A 16005-nucleotide genomic window follows, 5' to 3' on the forward strand; every position below is an offset into this window, starting at 1 on the left:
CAAATGCGTTTGATGGATCCATTTTGTCTTCTAGTTGCCTGCCAGTGCGTTAAATGTTCATCCAAAAGTAACTTGAAAGTAATCAAATTACATACTGAGTTTGGGTAATCCAAAAGTAACCGTTACGTTACAACTTGGCGACAGTAACTAGTAACTAACGGATTACATTAGGAAGTAACCTACCCAACCCCGTTGCTACATAAGTAGAAGTCATTCACATATCTTCTGGCGACTTTCTCCATTTTACACTCCTCCACAGATTGATCCGCTGCTCGCTCCCTAACTCATCAAGGTCCGTACCGTACCGTGGTCTTATACCTTACAAAAGCAGACAATTGACAAACATCTGGATTTAATACGACACTGTCTGTACTGTTACTACAGCCCATCCAGTTAATTCAACTCTTCTCACATGCAGTACAAGGGCTCATCATTTTGAAAATTTTCCTAAGTCATCCTCTTTCCTCTTCTCTCTCTCCTCTCTCTTTCTCCCCCTCATCTCTCTCTCTCTTCTCTTCTCCCCCTCATCTCTCCCTTCTCTTCTCCCCCTCCCTCCCTCATCTCTCTCTCTCTTCTCCCCCTCCCTCCCCTCATCTCTCTCTCTCTTTCTCCACCTCCCTCTCTCATCTCTCTCTCTCTTTTCTTCCCCCCCTCTCCCTCCCTCCCTCCTCTCTTTCTCCACCTCCCTCCCTCATCTCTCTCTCTCACACTCAACATTTTCTGTGTTAACATAGGTAACTGGTCCCTCTCCAACTCCATGCATTGCTCAAAGCACCACTGCTGTAACATTACCACCGTACGCGACCTTTCTTGAGTGGCAAGGTCACAGCAGAGTTCATAATGTTGCCTCATTCACTTAACTCTCTGCTGCCATATGGTGACCTTCCTGCAGTGAAAGCTGCCGTGAGATGCGGATCGAGTGCAATTCTATTCCCACAGAGTGTGTGTGTGTGTGTGTGTGTGTGTGTGTGTGTGTGTGTGTGTGTGTGTGTGTGTGTGTGTGTGTGTTTGTGTGTGTGTGCTTCGGTTAGCGCCCAGAGGTGCCCAGAGGCATAGAAGTGCACAGAGGCAGGTGACAGACACATTCACAAAGTCCCGGGAGCTAATCGTCTCTAATCGCGAGCTCCACTTCAGTGCTGTTGAGTTGAAACAATGACATCTGGCTGTACTGGGAGTATAGAGGAGGCCACAACATTGGAACAATTGACAACAGATCTCTAAAAAGGCTTTAGTGTAATACAAGTGGTTTGGAATCAAAACAAACTGTGTATATAACAAAGACAGCTAGTATATTTGAGAGTGCTTGCAAGTAAGAATTTCCCTGAACTCGGTACACTACAATTAACTTTGATTTGATTTAGGATGAAATAATTTACAAAACAATCACGCTGTACAGAAACAGTGAGAAGCCAGTGTTATGAAATGACCATCATGCAATAGCGCGATAACTTCAGCCCACATAATGAAATGAATATCTTAATGAAATGAATATTACAGAGCCAGTAAAATACAGGTATTTACACTGTGAGAACAAAAGGCGTGTTATTCGTAAGATATCTTCAGACTATCAACACACAGTCAGAGCATGATTAAAATAAAAAGATAAGATGTTGAACTAAAGGACAATTAGCAGTTATGTTGTGAGGAAAGAAATCTGAATAAAATGTCAAGATGAATTCTTCATGGAGAGCCTGGGTGACAATCGTCTACAGTGCATAAACATTTTTAGACTGAAATACATTATTCAATAAGGAGAGCGGATGACTTAAGATGCAGAGTTTATTTTTACATTTTACTACAATAAAAAAAAAAAAAGAACCCTTTGATGAGGTCTATGAATAAAACAACGACAGAAAATAAAAGTTGGTAGGCGTTTTTTTTTTCCGGGAAGAGTCTTTTTTCGAATGGGTTCAAATCCCATTTGGGAAAAGCATCTGCCCTGGCACTCAAACGATATAACAGATCTTTGAATAAGAATTGATCAATATTCATATTTTAAAAATCAAGTCGTTTGTGAAGGAAATACTACGTAATGAAATATACTGTACATATCGAATACTATGGGTTAACAGTGTCTCCCATTTCCTAATACACATAAAACATACAGTACAGTATTTTATACACAAATACAGTCAAAGAACAGAACGTACAATGTGCAGTGTATTATACAACTGTACAATATAAAGAAAATGATGTAGTATGTCACCAGGAAATAACATTTAATGCAATAACAGAATAGATACAGTACATTCCTTTGGAGAAGAAGATATTCCATTGTCAACCAATATTAATCATATCATATCAATATTGAATTTAACGAAAGCCAAAAATGTTATAGAATTTGATAGTATAATTAGTTTGGTATAGCATAGGTAATGGTGTAGAAATGTATCTGGGCAGACTCGAGAACTGTTAGAAATGACTGTTTTAGTGTGTTGGTCGACCTGGAGTTTCCCATAATATGTCCATCAATAGCACTTGGACCTGTTCTCCACTCCAAACTCTAATTTCCCTCCCGGGGGTCCCTCTTGTAGAGAATGACAACTTGTTATTTGTTCTCAGTTTCTCTCTTTGTCTCTCTTTCTGTCTCCACGGTATTTCTGTCTCCACAGTCTTTCTGTCTCCATGTCGCTCTGTTTTTCATTCTAATCATCTTCCATTCCCTTTCTGTTGCACTTTCTTTGTCTCAGTCTCACTTTACATTTTCATCTTCTTCTTTTCTCTGGGCTTCTCTATCTCTCCATCAGCTCTTCTCCTCCTTGGCGCTACGGCCAGTCTTATTCAGCACAGAGTTAAGTTCGTTGAGGAGGTTGGGTGGCATTAGACCCCCCTCTCCCATCCGAACGGGTCTCCTGTTGGGGTGCTTGACGCCACTCGGAGGGTCCTGGGCCTCTGGGCGTGGAGAGGGACAGCGCTGGGGCTGGATCAGCCCCGCTGAAACAGTTCTCTGACCAGTCCCGGGGGTCACGAGTCGGTCCTTCTGCTTCAAGCAATTAGCCACTATGGCTGTTTTGTACTGGAGACTGCCACAATCTTCTCTATTCCTTGTTTTCTCGTCTTCACTGGGAGGTGTGCTGATGTTTAGGGACAACTTTCTGTCTGACGGCTACGGAAGGGAGAGGTAGAGAAAGGGTTCATTTCTTGAATATACCCCTTGAATTTTTTAGGTTACAGCCTTATTATAACATTTCTTATATATTTTATCCCTCATCAATCTACACACAATACCCCATAATGACAAAGGAAAAACTGGATTTGAGAAATTGTTGCAAAAAAAGTAATACAACTGAAATATTACATTTACATAAGTATTCAGACTCTGAACTTTGTTGAAGTACATTTGACAGCGATTACAGCCTCGAGTCTTCTTGGGTACGACGCTACAAGCTTGGCACACCTGTATTTGGGGAGTTTATACCATTCTTCTCTACAGATCCTCTCAAGCTCTGTCAGGTTGGATGGGGAGCGTTGCTGCACAGCTATTTTCATGTCTCTCCGGAGATGTTAGATCGGGTTCAAGTCCAGGCTCTGGCTGGGCCACTCAAGGACATTCAGAGACTTGTCCCAAAGCCACTCCTGCATTGTCTTAGCTGTGTGTTTAGGGTCGTTGTCCTATTGGAAGGTGAACCTTCGCCCTACTCTGAGGTCCTGAGCGCTCTGGAGCAGGTTTTCATCAAGGATCTCTCTGTACTTTGCTCCGTTCATCTTTGCCTCCAACTTAACTAGTCTCCCAGTCCCTGTCGCTGAAAAACATCCCCACAGCTTGATGCTGCCACCACCATGCTTCACTGTAGGGATGGTGCCAGGTTTCCTCCAGACATGACGCTTGGCATTCAATCCAAAGAGTTCAATCTTGGTTTCATCAGACCAGAGAATCTTGTTCCTCATGGTCTGAGAGTCTTTAGGTGCCTTTTGGCAAACTCCAAGCGGGCTGTCATGTGCCTTTTACTGAGGAGTGGCTTCTGTCTGGCCACTCTACCATAAAGGCCTGATTGGTGGAGTGCTGCAGGGATGGTTTTCCTTCTGGAAGCTTTTCTCATCTCAACAGAAGAACTCTAGAGCTCTGTCAGAGTGACCATCGGGTTAATGGTCACCTCCCTGACCAAAGCCCTTCTCCTCTGATTGCTCAGTTTGGCCAGATGGCCCGCTCTAGGAAGAGGCTGGGTGGTTCCAAACTTCTTCCATTTAAGAATGATGGAGGCCACTGTGTTCTTGAGGATGATCAATGGAAACAGGATGCACCTGAGCTTAATAAGTCTCATAGCAAAGGGTCTGAATACTTATGTAAATAAGCTATTTCTGTTTTTTATTTCAAATAAATGTGCAAAAAATATCCAAAAACCTGTTTTCGCTTTGTCATTATGGGGTATTGTGATGTCATTATGGGGTATTGTGATGTCATTATGGGGTATTGTGATGTCATTATGGGGTATTGTGTGTAGATTTCTGAGGATATTTTTGTTCTATAATCCATTTTAGAATAAGGCTGCAACGTAACAAAATGTGGAAAAAAGTCAAGGGGTCTGAATAGTTTCCGAAGGCACTGTAGATAAAGTAATCTACTGTCTCATGATATGATAAGCTCTTATCTGTAAGAGTTCAGCTTCCACACTATTAATAGAGCTAAAGGATGGGTGATCAACAACCAAGTCAAGTGTATTGGCTTGATTCACTTCCTGACTAAATTATGCGTAGGACTGAATTCATGGTGGAGAGATGATATGGAGACTTACATTTTTGCTGGTTTTGTGTTTAATGTTCTGTGGACTCTGCTGGGCTGCTGACATGCTTTTTTGAACTGCAGGTCTGCTGTGATCTCTGTTCTTTGACCAGAGGTCTCCTCCATGCTGACGACACAGACACTGATTAGTCAATACACTGTTCTATGTCTATCGTGAGACACTTCTTATACGTAGTTTCTGCAACCATTTTTGAAACTATGACATTATTCTGACAATACAAAATTCAGGGACATTCTTTGTTCAGTATGAGTTCACTTGGAGACGTTGGAGAAAGCGCAACAGTTTATGATAAAAAAAAATGACTACACCTAAAACTCTAACAATTTCCATTGTCCATGATCTTCAATACCTATGGAGAATGTTGGCTTTATAAACAATATCAGGTTGTGTTGCTGCCGTTGTCTCTCTGGAACTTTCTCTGAGTATGTTTTTAAAGGCAGCGATACTGAGCCACCAGTTACGGTGGAGAGAGTTGAGAGTCGCAGGGTGATGACCCGGTGTTCCTGACAAAAAATCCTGACCGCGCTTGCTCGTACTAAACTTTAACGACTTGTCCACTTCCTGGTCACAGGTTGACCTGAGATCCCCCTTTAACTATTTTCATCTCCTCATTTAATTTGTGCTGGAACGTGTGCTTGGACCTCCACTCCCCAAAACAAAAAGAAACTAGACTTCCTTTTGCCAGTTGCTATGGAAACACTTTCTGAAAGCCAAATGCCTGCTAAAAGGTAAGAGGAAAGAAAGTGAGAATAAGTATTCTCTCTCCTCTCTCTCTCTCTCCTTCTCACAAGTCCTGTGGAAGCTGCCAATCCCTATACTTAGCAGCTTTGAGAGGAGTCTACTACTTTTAGCTTGCTATACCCTGCTATAGATTTAGTTGTTTAGGGACTGACTTTGAAAGCTGAGAGTAGGGAAAAGTCACTGTTGCTCACGCTCTAGCAAACGCACTAGCCAAAAATATGGCCTTCCACTTTAGGTCTGTCTTTTACTGACAGACCTAAAGTAAATCGCTAAAGAGGAGGTCTTACATGAAGCACCTGTGACAAACAAGAAGCACAGTTGATGGTTGTAGAGTCGGCAACGAGACGACAACGCACAAATAGGGCAATGGCAAGCTAAGATTTCTCTTTGTGTATCTATGAGATGCACTGATGCACTTTTCAGAATAGTAAGGATGAGTGCTGATGAATTTGCGACATTTAAAAAGCTATATTTTCTCATAGTAATAACAAAATAGTCTCGCTTTTGTTAATGTCCTTAAAAAAATAAAAAATAAAATGAGACTGAAAATAACCCTCCCTGAAGAGAGAGAGAGAGAGAGAGAGAGAGAGAGAGAGAGAGAGAGAGNGAGAGAGAGAGAGAGAGAGAGAGAGAGAGAGAGAGAGAGAGAGAGAGAGAGAGAGAGAAACAGAGAGAGAGAGAGAGAGAAAAAACAATTGAACGAGAAAAAGGAGAGTGATGTTCTCTCGCTCATCTGAAACATCTGTAGCTTCTCTTCTCTTTGCATTATTTATGGCGGCTGTGTGCTGTCAGCCACTGACATAAACAACACTTAGCTATATCTGCTGTAGAAGTAGGTACTGTAGTGTTCTGCTCACCAATGTGATGGTTACAATCTCCCTGACCTTATTCCAGTGGCTGAGAATTTTGCACATAATGTGATTTATGTTATCGCTGAGTGACCTCGAAAACTTCACAGCACTTCCCCTTATTTATGTATTGTATTTCGTGTTAGTCCCCGTTTTTTGGGGGTTACAATGGAAAATGATGAACAATGATATGGGAGTGTAAATATGATTTATCGTATCTCGCTTGTTTAAAGATGCAGTTTTTCCTGAGTGTTAATCAAACAATTTTTCATGGGAATGAGCATGGCGAAAGGAGAGGACCAACAAACCATTCTCAATATGTATCATTGTCTTCCGTTCAAGGATTATTACGTTTTCATACACTTGGTGGAAAGAGACCATACAATGAAACAACATCTGTGGATCAAACTCTCACAGTACGTGCATCAGGAGTGATCGTTCTATGTCAGACGTGTTTTCCTTACACCATTTCAACAAGCTGATTCCGTCAATGCTATAAAATCGATATAACATAGTGAAACATCGACCATGTTGAACACACCCTTTATTTCCTAAGAAGTTTCCTGAACCCTGAATGTACCTTCATGGTGATGATGTCAGTCACCCAGTCTATTTGAGACTCCTTCCCCTCGCAGCAGAAATGCCTGTGGATCAGAAAAAAAGAGTAGATATAAATGACCACCTAACCACTGACCTAGGGTCAGATTTACTATACTGCCTAATGGTAAAGGATAGCATATGAGGTAAGGATCTGATCCTGGATCTGTGGTTAAGAGATACAACTTCCAATACCCTAACACTGGTGTGGGGCTGAGGGGAAATAATGGCCTTATTTTTAACACTGAAAAACATCTGAATAATCTAATCTGGTGAAGAAATCATTCGTTCTCAACTTCTTATTTTGTTCTGTCAAACTTTGATGAAAACGACAGAAGAAGAGGAGGGTGAAGGTAATGAATTATTGAAATTGAAAAAGCAGTGAAAAGCACTCACCATTGCTGTTTGTCTGTGTAGACGGTGAAACCCCAGCTATTAAAGGAAAGGGAGAAGATGGTTTAAACGTCATTTTCCTGCAAACTGGTGACCCACACTCTGATGAAAAGTTGTTGTGGCATCTCGCACGTCAATTCAAAAGAAAACAAGAAGTTGCAGAACCCCTGAACTCGAATGACCAGAAAATATCTTAGGGAAAAAGTCTACTACCATCAATATATTTATAATCGTCCTTTCAATTACAGACAAACACAATGTTCATTATTATATTTAGCCCTCATGCTAGGAGTCAAGATGTACCCCCCCCCCCCCMCMCCTACACGGTTAGTTCAGGGATAAGTATAGCTGCTTATTCAGTCATCCTACTCTAGAGCCACCCTTAGTATCCAGACCCTTGAAAAGGAGGAATAGACGCAACAGGGGAGAAGGGGAAGGAGATGAAAGGGTCAGGTAAAGGAGGGATGTGGCCACACTCAATGGGACAGCACCTTCGCCCGGGATGCTGAAGGAGAGAAGAGGGGGAAGACCAGATAGAGTGGGAAAACCAAGGAGATGAGGAGGAGACAAAGCCTGAATCCTATCTAAACTCCCTGCTAGCTAGCCCAGCCAACCTCCTCCGAGCCTGAATCCTATCTAAACTCCCTGCTAGCTAGCCCAGCCAACCTCCTCCAAGCCTGTAACCTATCTAAACTCCCTGCTAGCTAACCCAGCCAACCTCCTCCAAGCCTGTATCCGATCTAAACTCCCTGCTAGCTAATCCAGCCAACCTCCTCCAAGCCTGTAACCTATCTAAACTCCCTGCTAGCTAACCCAGCCAACCTCCTCCAAGCCTGTATCCTATCTAAACTCCCTGCTAGCTAACCCAGCCAACCTCCTCCAAGCCTGTATCCTATCTAAACACCCTGCTAGCTAACCCATCCAACCTCCTCCAAGCCTGTATCCTATCTGAACTCCCTGCTAGCTAACCCAGCCAACCTCATCAAAGCCTGTATCCTATCTAAACTCCCTGCTAGCTAACCAAGCTAAACCTCCTCCAAGCGTGTAGCCTATCTAAACTCCCTGCTAGCAAACCCAGCCAACCTCCTCCAAGCCTGTATCCTATCTAAACTCCCTGCTAGCAAACCCAGCCAACCTCCTCCAAGCCTGTATCCTATCTAAACTCCCTGCGAGCTAACCCAGCCAACCTCCTCCAAGCCTGTATTCTATCTAAACTCCCTGCTAGCTAACCCAGCCAACCTCCCCCAAGCTTGTATCCTATCTAAACTCCCTGCTAGCTAACCCAGCCCATTCAACCCCCTCCAAGACTGTATTCTATCTAAACTCCCTGCTAGCTAACCCAGCCCATTCAACCTCCTCCAAGCTTGTAGCCTATCTAAACTCCATGCCAGCTAACCCAGCCCATTCATCCTCCTCCAAGCCCTTTCTCAGGTCGGCCTGTTCTTAATTATGTGTTTTAGTCTCTTTCTGTCTCTTCGACTCCCTCATTCCTCCCTCTCTTTCTCGTTAACTCCCTCCATTCCTCCCAGCCTCTCTCTCTCTCTCTCTCTTTGACTCCCTCCATTCCTCACAGTCCCTCTTTGACTCCCTCCAACCCCTCAGCCTCTCTCTCTCTGTCTCTCTGTCTCTCTCTTTGACTCTCTGTTCCACTCAGTCTCTCTGTCTCTCTGACTCCCTCCATTCCTCCCAGCCTCGCTCTCTCTTTCTCTCTTTGACTCCCTCCATTCCTCCCAGTCTCTCTTTGACTCCCTCCATTCCTCCCAGCCTCTCTGACTCCCTCCATTCCTCCCAGTCTCTCTCTCTCTCTTTCTCTCAACTGACACAATCTTTCCTCACACCACCACTCCATTTCTCCTTCATCTCGTTTCTCCTTTTCACTATCTCCCTCCTCCCTTTCTCTCATCCCCTCTTTCTCCCCTCCAGGACTGAAAACACAGACAATCACATTGTAAACTCCCCACCAACTCTAATTCCGACGAACCAAAATTATGAGAAATGCTAATTGGGTAACATGGAACATTGGGTTGGCTTGTTAATTGGGTAACATGGAACATTGGGTTGGCTTGTTAATTGGGTAACATGAAACATTGGGTGCGTTAATTGGGTAACATGAAACATTGGGTTGGCTTGTTTAATTGGTAACATGAAAACATTGGGTTGGCTTGTTAATTGGTAACATAAACATTGGGTTGGCTTGTAATTGGGTAACATGAAACATTGGGTTGGCTTGTAGATTGCGGTTAACATGAAACATTGGGTTGGCTTGTTAATTGGGTAACATGAAACATTGGGTTGGCTTGTTAATTGGGTAACATGAAACATTGGGTTGGCTTGTGCCTTTTCCTCCTTCTCATGCCAACAAAAATGTAGCTGGCTTGACATGAGTCATAAATTACAATAATACAAGATTAGGAAAATAAAATAAAGTGGCAGCAATATTTCTCCATTCGGAGGAAGCTGGCCAAAAATTGGTACTGTGTAATGATCAGGATTTTGAATCAGCTTCTTGATATGCCACACCTGTCAGGTGGATGGATTATCTTGGCAAGAATACATGCTCACTAACAGGGATATAAAGACATTTGAGCAACACATTTCAAGGAAATAAGCTTTTTTGTGAGTATGGAACATTTCTAGGATTTCTTATTTCAGCTCATGAAACATCGGACCAACACCTTACATGTTGCGTTTATATTTTTGTCCAGTGTACATTTAATCAATGGTGTTATTGTGAGGGTGTTAGGAGTGGTTTGGATAGCCTTGATGTTGAGGCACTCGGAACAAAAAGACAAAGGCATTACATATTTTGGGGGGGATGAGGAACTCACATCATGAGAGACAAAATAACACAGTAAAGAAGACCGGTACTAATAATGATGAATCTATCTTAATAACACTTTTAGATATATTAGTTACACTTTGATAAGGTATATGTGATAAGTATCAGTGATATTTACCTGGTGGGTGGTTTGAGCTTCTTCTTCAGTCCTAGGTAACACTTGACTAACTTCAGTGGGACCTCTCTCTCTGGCTTAGTGCTCTTGGACAAACAGGAAGTCAGTCAGACAAGGGAAGTAGGCAGTTTCAAGCAATCCAAATAGCAAGAGCATTTTTTTTTGCAAAAGTGTCATGAGACGACCTGTTGGGGTCTCAACAAGACCTGTTGGGGTCTCAACAAGACCTGTTGGGGTCTCAAAAAGACCTGTTGGGGTCTCAAAAAGACCTGTTGGGGTCTCAACAAGACCTGTTGGGGTCTCAACAAGACCTCTTGGGGTCTCAACAAGACAGGCAGTCCAAACAGACGCTTTCCAAAAAACAATCAGTACCAGAGAATAATTGGATGGAGGAAGATATTGATACAGTTACATATCGCAATATTATTTTTGGACGATATTGTAGCGATAATTGACTCCAATATTAGATAATAAATAAATAAAGACAAATAATTTTGTATTTATTTAAATTGTGCTATTGTAAGTATCGTTAGCTTGCGCTAGTCGGCTGTACCTGCACCAAACATCCTGTATTTTTCATCATATAGGTTGTTCGCCAACATGTTTTCACCACTTTTGTTTCCGACTGATCAAAATGAATTTGTGACTCGTTTCAGGAGACTAGGCATATGTTTCACATCACTACTTCACAGGAGAGGCATTTGAACATAAACATAATGTTTTTCTATCAAAATGTGTTTTGGAACAGAAATGCCTTCTTGAACATGTGAACTTTAATTTGCCTTGTTAACAAATGTGTATTTCATCCATAAATGCGAATAAAATTGTTCAATTACGAGCCTAGTTGGTTTAGCCATGAAAAAAGGCAGGAAACTTCCCGCTAGCCATGATTGGCTGAGATAATGGGTGGGCTGGACATGCTGGGTGATGAGTTTGGATTGGTCAGCCATGTAGCATGCTTCTGTCTATAACGTGAGCTGTTCAGTATGCGTTGACAGGCCTTTCTACTGTGCTGTCTTTGAAAGATATAACGTTAGCCATTGAGAACTACAAAGACTATCGACAGATCAGTTGGAAAAAGTGATGGGCTACATTCTGCACACGCCATGGTCAATGTGAACCGGAGTGACTTGACACAATGCTGGCCAAACAAGATGTAGCTACAAACAAACAGAGTTAAATGGTTCCAGTGACGCATTCACCCATGTATACGGATGAGAGTCTAGCTACATTTTCAGATATTATTTAAACATTTTGTCGGGAAGTCGTTTTTATTGCAAGTTAAAGCGTAACACTAGTTAGCGAATAAATGTTAGCTTGCCGGCTTGCTAGCTAAAGTTGCATGTATGATCTTTGTATTAATATTATTAGAATCCAAACTTAATTTGCATTGCTAGCTATAGCCTAATGTTAGATAGCTAACATTGAACCTAGTTTGTTAGCTTTAGCTACCTGCAGATTCATACTACAGCTATGTTTGTATAGGGGCTTTCAAAAGTATTCACCCCCTTGGCATTTTTCCTATTTTGTTGCCTTACAACCTGGAATTAAAATACATTTTGGGGGGGGTTTGTATCATTTGATTTACACAACATGCCTAACACTTTGAAGCTGCAATTTATTTTTTATTGTGGAACAAACAAGAAATAAGACAAAAAACAGAAAACTTGAGCGAACATAATTATTCACCCCCACCAAAGTCAATACTTTGTAGAGCCCCTTTTGCAGCATTTACAGCTGCAAGTCTCTTGGGGTATGTCTCTATAAGCTTGGCACATCTAGGCACTGGAATTTTTGCCCTTTCTTCAAGGCAAAACTGCTCCAGCTCCTTCAAGTTGGATGGGTTCTGCTGGTGTACAGAAATCTTTAAGTCATACCACAGATTCTCAATTGGATTGAGGTCTGGGCTTTGACTAGGCCATTCCAAGACATTGATATGTTTCCTCTTAAACCACTCGAGTGTTGCTTTAGCTGTATGCTTAGGGTCATTGTCCTGCTGGTAGATGAACCTCTGTCCCAGTCTCAAATCTCTGGAAGACAGAAACAGGTTTCCCTCAAGAATTTCCCTGTATTTAGCGCCATCCATCATTCCTTCAATTCTGACCAGTTTCCCAGTCCCTGCCGCTGAAAAACTTCCCCAGAGCATGATGTTGCCACCACCGTGCTTCACTGTGGGGATGGTATTCTCGGGGTGATGAGAGGTGTTGGGTTTGCACCAGACATTGCATTTTCCTTAATTGCCCAAAAACTAAAGTTTTGTCTCATCTGACCAGAGTATGTTCTTCTATATGTTTTGGGAGTCTGCCTTTTGGCAAACACCAAATGTGTTTACTTATTTTTTCTTTAAGCAATGGCTTTTTTTCTGGCCACTCTTCAGTAAAGCCTAGCTCTGTGGAGTGTACGGCTTAAAGTGGTCCTATGGACAAATACTCCAATCTCTGCTGTGGAACTTTGCAGAACCTTCAGGGTTATCTTTGGTCTCTTTGTTGCCTCTCTGATTAATGCCCTCCTTGCCTGGTCCGTGAGTTTTGGTGGGCGGCCCTCTCTTGGCAGGTTTGTTGTGGTGACATATTCTTTAAATAAAATTGATTTGATTTCCATTTTTTTTATAATGGATTTAATGGTGTTCCGTGGGATGTTCAAAGTTTCGGATATTTTTTAATAACTCAACCCTGATCTGTACATCATGGTGCCGCTTGCTTGGTGGTGCCCCTTGCTTAGTGGTTTTGCAGACTCTGGGGCCTTTCAGAACAGGTGTATATATACTGAGATCATGTTACACTTAGATTGCACACAGGTGGACTTTATTTAACTAATTATGTGACTTCTGAAGGTAATTGGTTGCACCAGATCTTATTTAGGGGCTTGATAGCAAAGGAGTGATTACATATGCATGCACCACTTTTCAGTTTACCTAATTTGTAGAATTTTTTTAACTTCTTGAGGATAGGGTGCAGAGTTTTCACTTAGGGAAAAATAGCGTGCGCAATTTCAACTTCGTGCTACTCATCCCCAGAATATAAGATATGCATATTATTAGTAGATTTGGATAGAAAACACTCTGAAGTTAACAGACATATTATAGCAGTTAAAACCCTGGGACTAACTTTTTTATGTTAAGTCCTGTTGTTCAATGGGAATATCATGGCACACCAGAATCTCTATCCACATCCAGTTTCTACTGCTTGCCACTGGATGTCGCCCATTGTATGGTATTAAGTAAGTAGGTTTATTCATTGTCAACCTGGAGAAAGATATTGACACCGGAAGTGGTTTCAGTTGTACGTTAGTTGGTGTTTATGTTTGGAGAGTTATGCAAGTCTCTAAAGATCAATTTTGAACATATTTCACCGTGAGTTTTGTTGAGATATGCCTGTTTATTGTTAAACAAATTGTACCCGTCTCTTCAATTGATTTCGATTTTGATTAACTGTTTATCAAATACCTTAAGTTGTTTATCAACAAGTATTGAATATTTGGAATGTTTCTTGTGCCAAAGTTTAGTAGAGTAATTTTTTCTTAAAGTTTGTACAGTGATTTTGGCGCAAATTGACAAGGGTGTCTTGTTCTCGTGGGTAACAAACGGCTGCCAATAATGGACAATTTGGATATTATATGGTGACCGGTAGATTAATCGAACTAAGACCATTTGGTGATGTTTATGGGACATCTATTGGAGTTGCCAACAAAAGAATCTGCGTCCATAAGCTAATGGCACTGTTTATATAGTTTTGGAGTTTCTCGCCGTCTTTGCGGCAGTCAGCGGCGGGCCATGTTTTATTTCTGCGTTTTGAGTAGCGCCGGCATGGTTGAAATTGTCAACAAAGAGAGTGTAGCCATTGCACTATCATCAGATAATAGCATCTTATGCTTTCGCCGAAAAGCCTTTTTGAAATCTGACATGTTGGCTGGATTCACAACGAGTGTAGCTTTAATTTGGTATCTTATATGTGTAATTTAATAAAGTTTGATTTTATAGATTTTTTTTTRAATCTGGCGCTCTACATTTTAACAGGCTGTTGGGACGCAAGCGTCCCGCGATCAAGTAATTTTTTTCATTTCACTTCACCAATTTTGACTATTTTGTGTATGCCCATTTCATGACATCCAAATAAAAATCTATTTAAATTACAGGTTGTAACGCAACATAATAGGAAAAACCCCAAGGGGGATGAATACTTTCGCAAGGCACTGTATTCAGTAGTTGGTATTATGCCAGGTCATTGTTTAGCTAGCTAGCTAGCTACATGTCTAAACAAAAACTCCACTTCGCCAGATGATTACATGACCCATCAAGTTAGCCAGGTGTGTCTGGGGGTGATTACAACCATCTATTGTATTTCATGAACATGTGAACATGTCTAGACAATAGTGACCCATCCACTTAGCTAGATGTGGCTGGTGGTTATAGCATTTCCTTCACAGGGCCCATCAATTTAGACAAGTGTGTCGGGCAATACTCAGAAGAAAAAAAATTCTGGACACTTCCTGTTTTTGATATTGCTACTGTTGCAAGTAACCTCTTCAGTGTACCATTTACACCTTCTGTATCCTGTGCATGTGACAAATAAAAGTAGATTTTATTTGATGTAGCGTGTGTTCACCACATTGCCTCACATGTGAATCCTTAAAGAGATGGCTGGGGCTAAGGCTTAAGAGGGTGTGAACGATGCTGAATGGGTGTAGACAAAACAAGCTCTCCAGTAGGTGCACCAAAACATTGAAGGGTAATTTTCTTAAAGTGGGTTTACAAGTTTATCAACTTTCAAAGCAGAATTACTTTCTCATTGTTCCTCAACTGCAGTGTATGAAACAACATTTTCTAGCTCTGAGTCTCTAATTGTATCCAATGAAAAAAACACAATTTCAAATGTTGCTACATAAGACCGAATCGAAACGGTCGGTCACATTTCCTCACGCTTTCTCTCGTCTCTCTGCAGCAGACATACTGTATAGTGAGCAATATGTTTGGCACATCGACACGCAATAAAATCACAGTATCGAATAGCAATACATATCGTATCGGCACCTGAGTATTGTGATATCGTATCGTGAGGTCCCTGGCAATTCCGGGCCTTAGACATTACTCTTCTGCCTGACACCAACCTATCCAACACTTAACATTTGCTTATCGCCGCACACACACACACAAAAAAAGAAATGCCTCTCAGAATATCAATAAAATTTCCGCTACACTGCTAATTTAAATCTTCTTCGCGTGGTAATAAGCCACATTGCAAAGCAGCCTGATATTACAATCATTAAGGAAAGAACAACCTCCATTCAAAGCATCCCCTCCCTTTCATCTCTCCTTCCCTCCACCTCCATCCATTATTAACTCGTCTTCACACTCCTTTACAAACCACATCTGGACTGGAGCTAAGAGAGGGGCCTCAGGGGAGGCTTGTTGCCACTGCACATACACACCATGTACAGTCCTGTGTTTGTTGTTGTTTTTTGTAGAGTGTCATGCTCAATGGTGCATTTGCTTTGAGGTGTAATCGTGATGAGAAATTGTGTTACTTGTTTTATAACAATGGTTCAATAATAGCCTTTTTTAACAGGACAGAGTATCAACTAATGTGCTGGAAGAGGTTGAAAGTATTATATTCATAACATCAATAAATTCAACTGTCAATGGGTTTTTGCTAAACTTTCCTTATACTAATCTTAATATACACATATTAATTAATTTGCGTTCTAAATAGGAATGGATAAAGGACTGATGCT

General features: G+C 41.5%; 1 protein-coding gene across 1 annotated transcript in view; it reads right to left on the reverse strand.

Annotated features, from left to right (window-relative positions):
• Positions 1-1761: 1761 nt before the first annotated feature.
• Positions 1762-16005, reverse strand: part of LOC112071308 (arf-GAP with Rho-GAP domain, ANK repeat and PH domain-containing protein 2-like) — a 149494-nt gene continuing 135250 nt past the window's right edge. Inside the window, 5 exon segments of the mRNA XM_070439339.1 lie at positions 1762-3106; positions 4734-4847; positions 6912-6975; positions 7325-7360; positions 10279-10369. Of these exon segments, the coding sequence (XP_070295440.1) occupies positions 2744-3106; positions 4734-4847; positions 6912-6975; positions 7325-7360; positions 10279-10369 (668 nt within the window). The 3' untranslated portion in view covers positions 1762-2743.

Source organism: Salvelinus sp. IW2-2015, unplaced genomic scaffold (genome assembly GCF_002910315.2).
Source record: "Salvelinus sp. IW2-2015 unplaced genomic scaffold, ASM291031v2 Un_scaffold1577, whole genome shotgun sequence".
Taxonomy (NCBI): Eukaryota; Metazoa; Chordata; class Actinopteri; order Salmoniformes; family Salmonidae; genus Salvelinus; species Salvelinus sp. IW2-2015.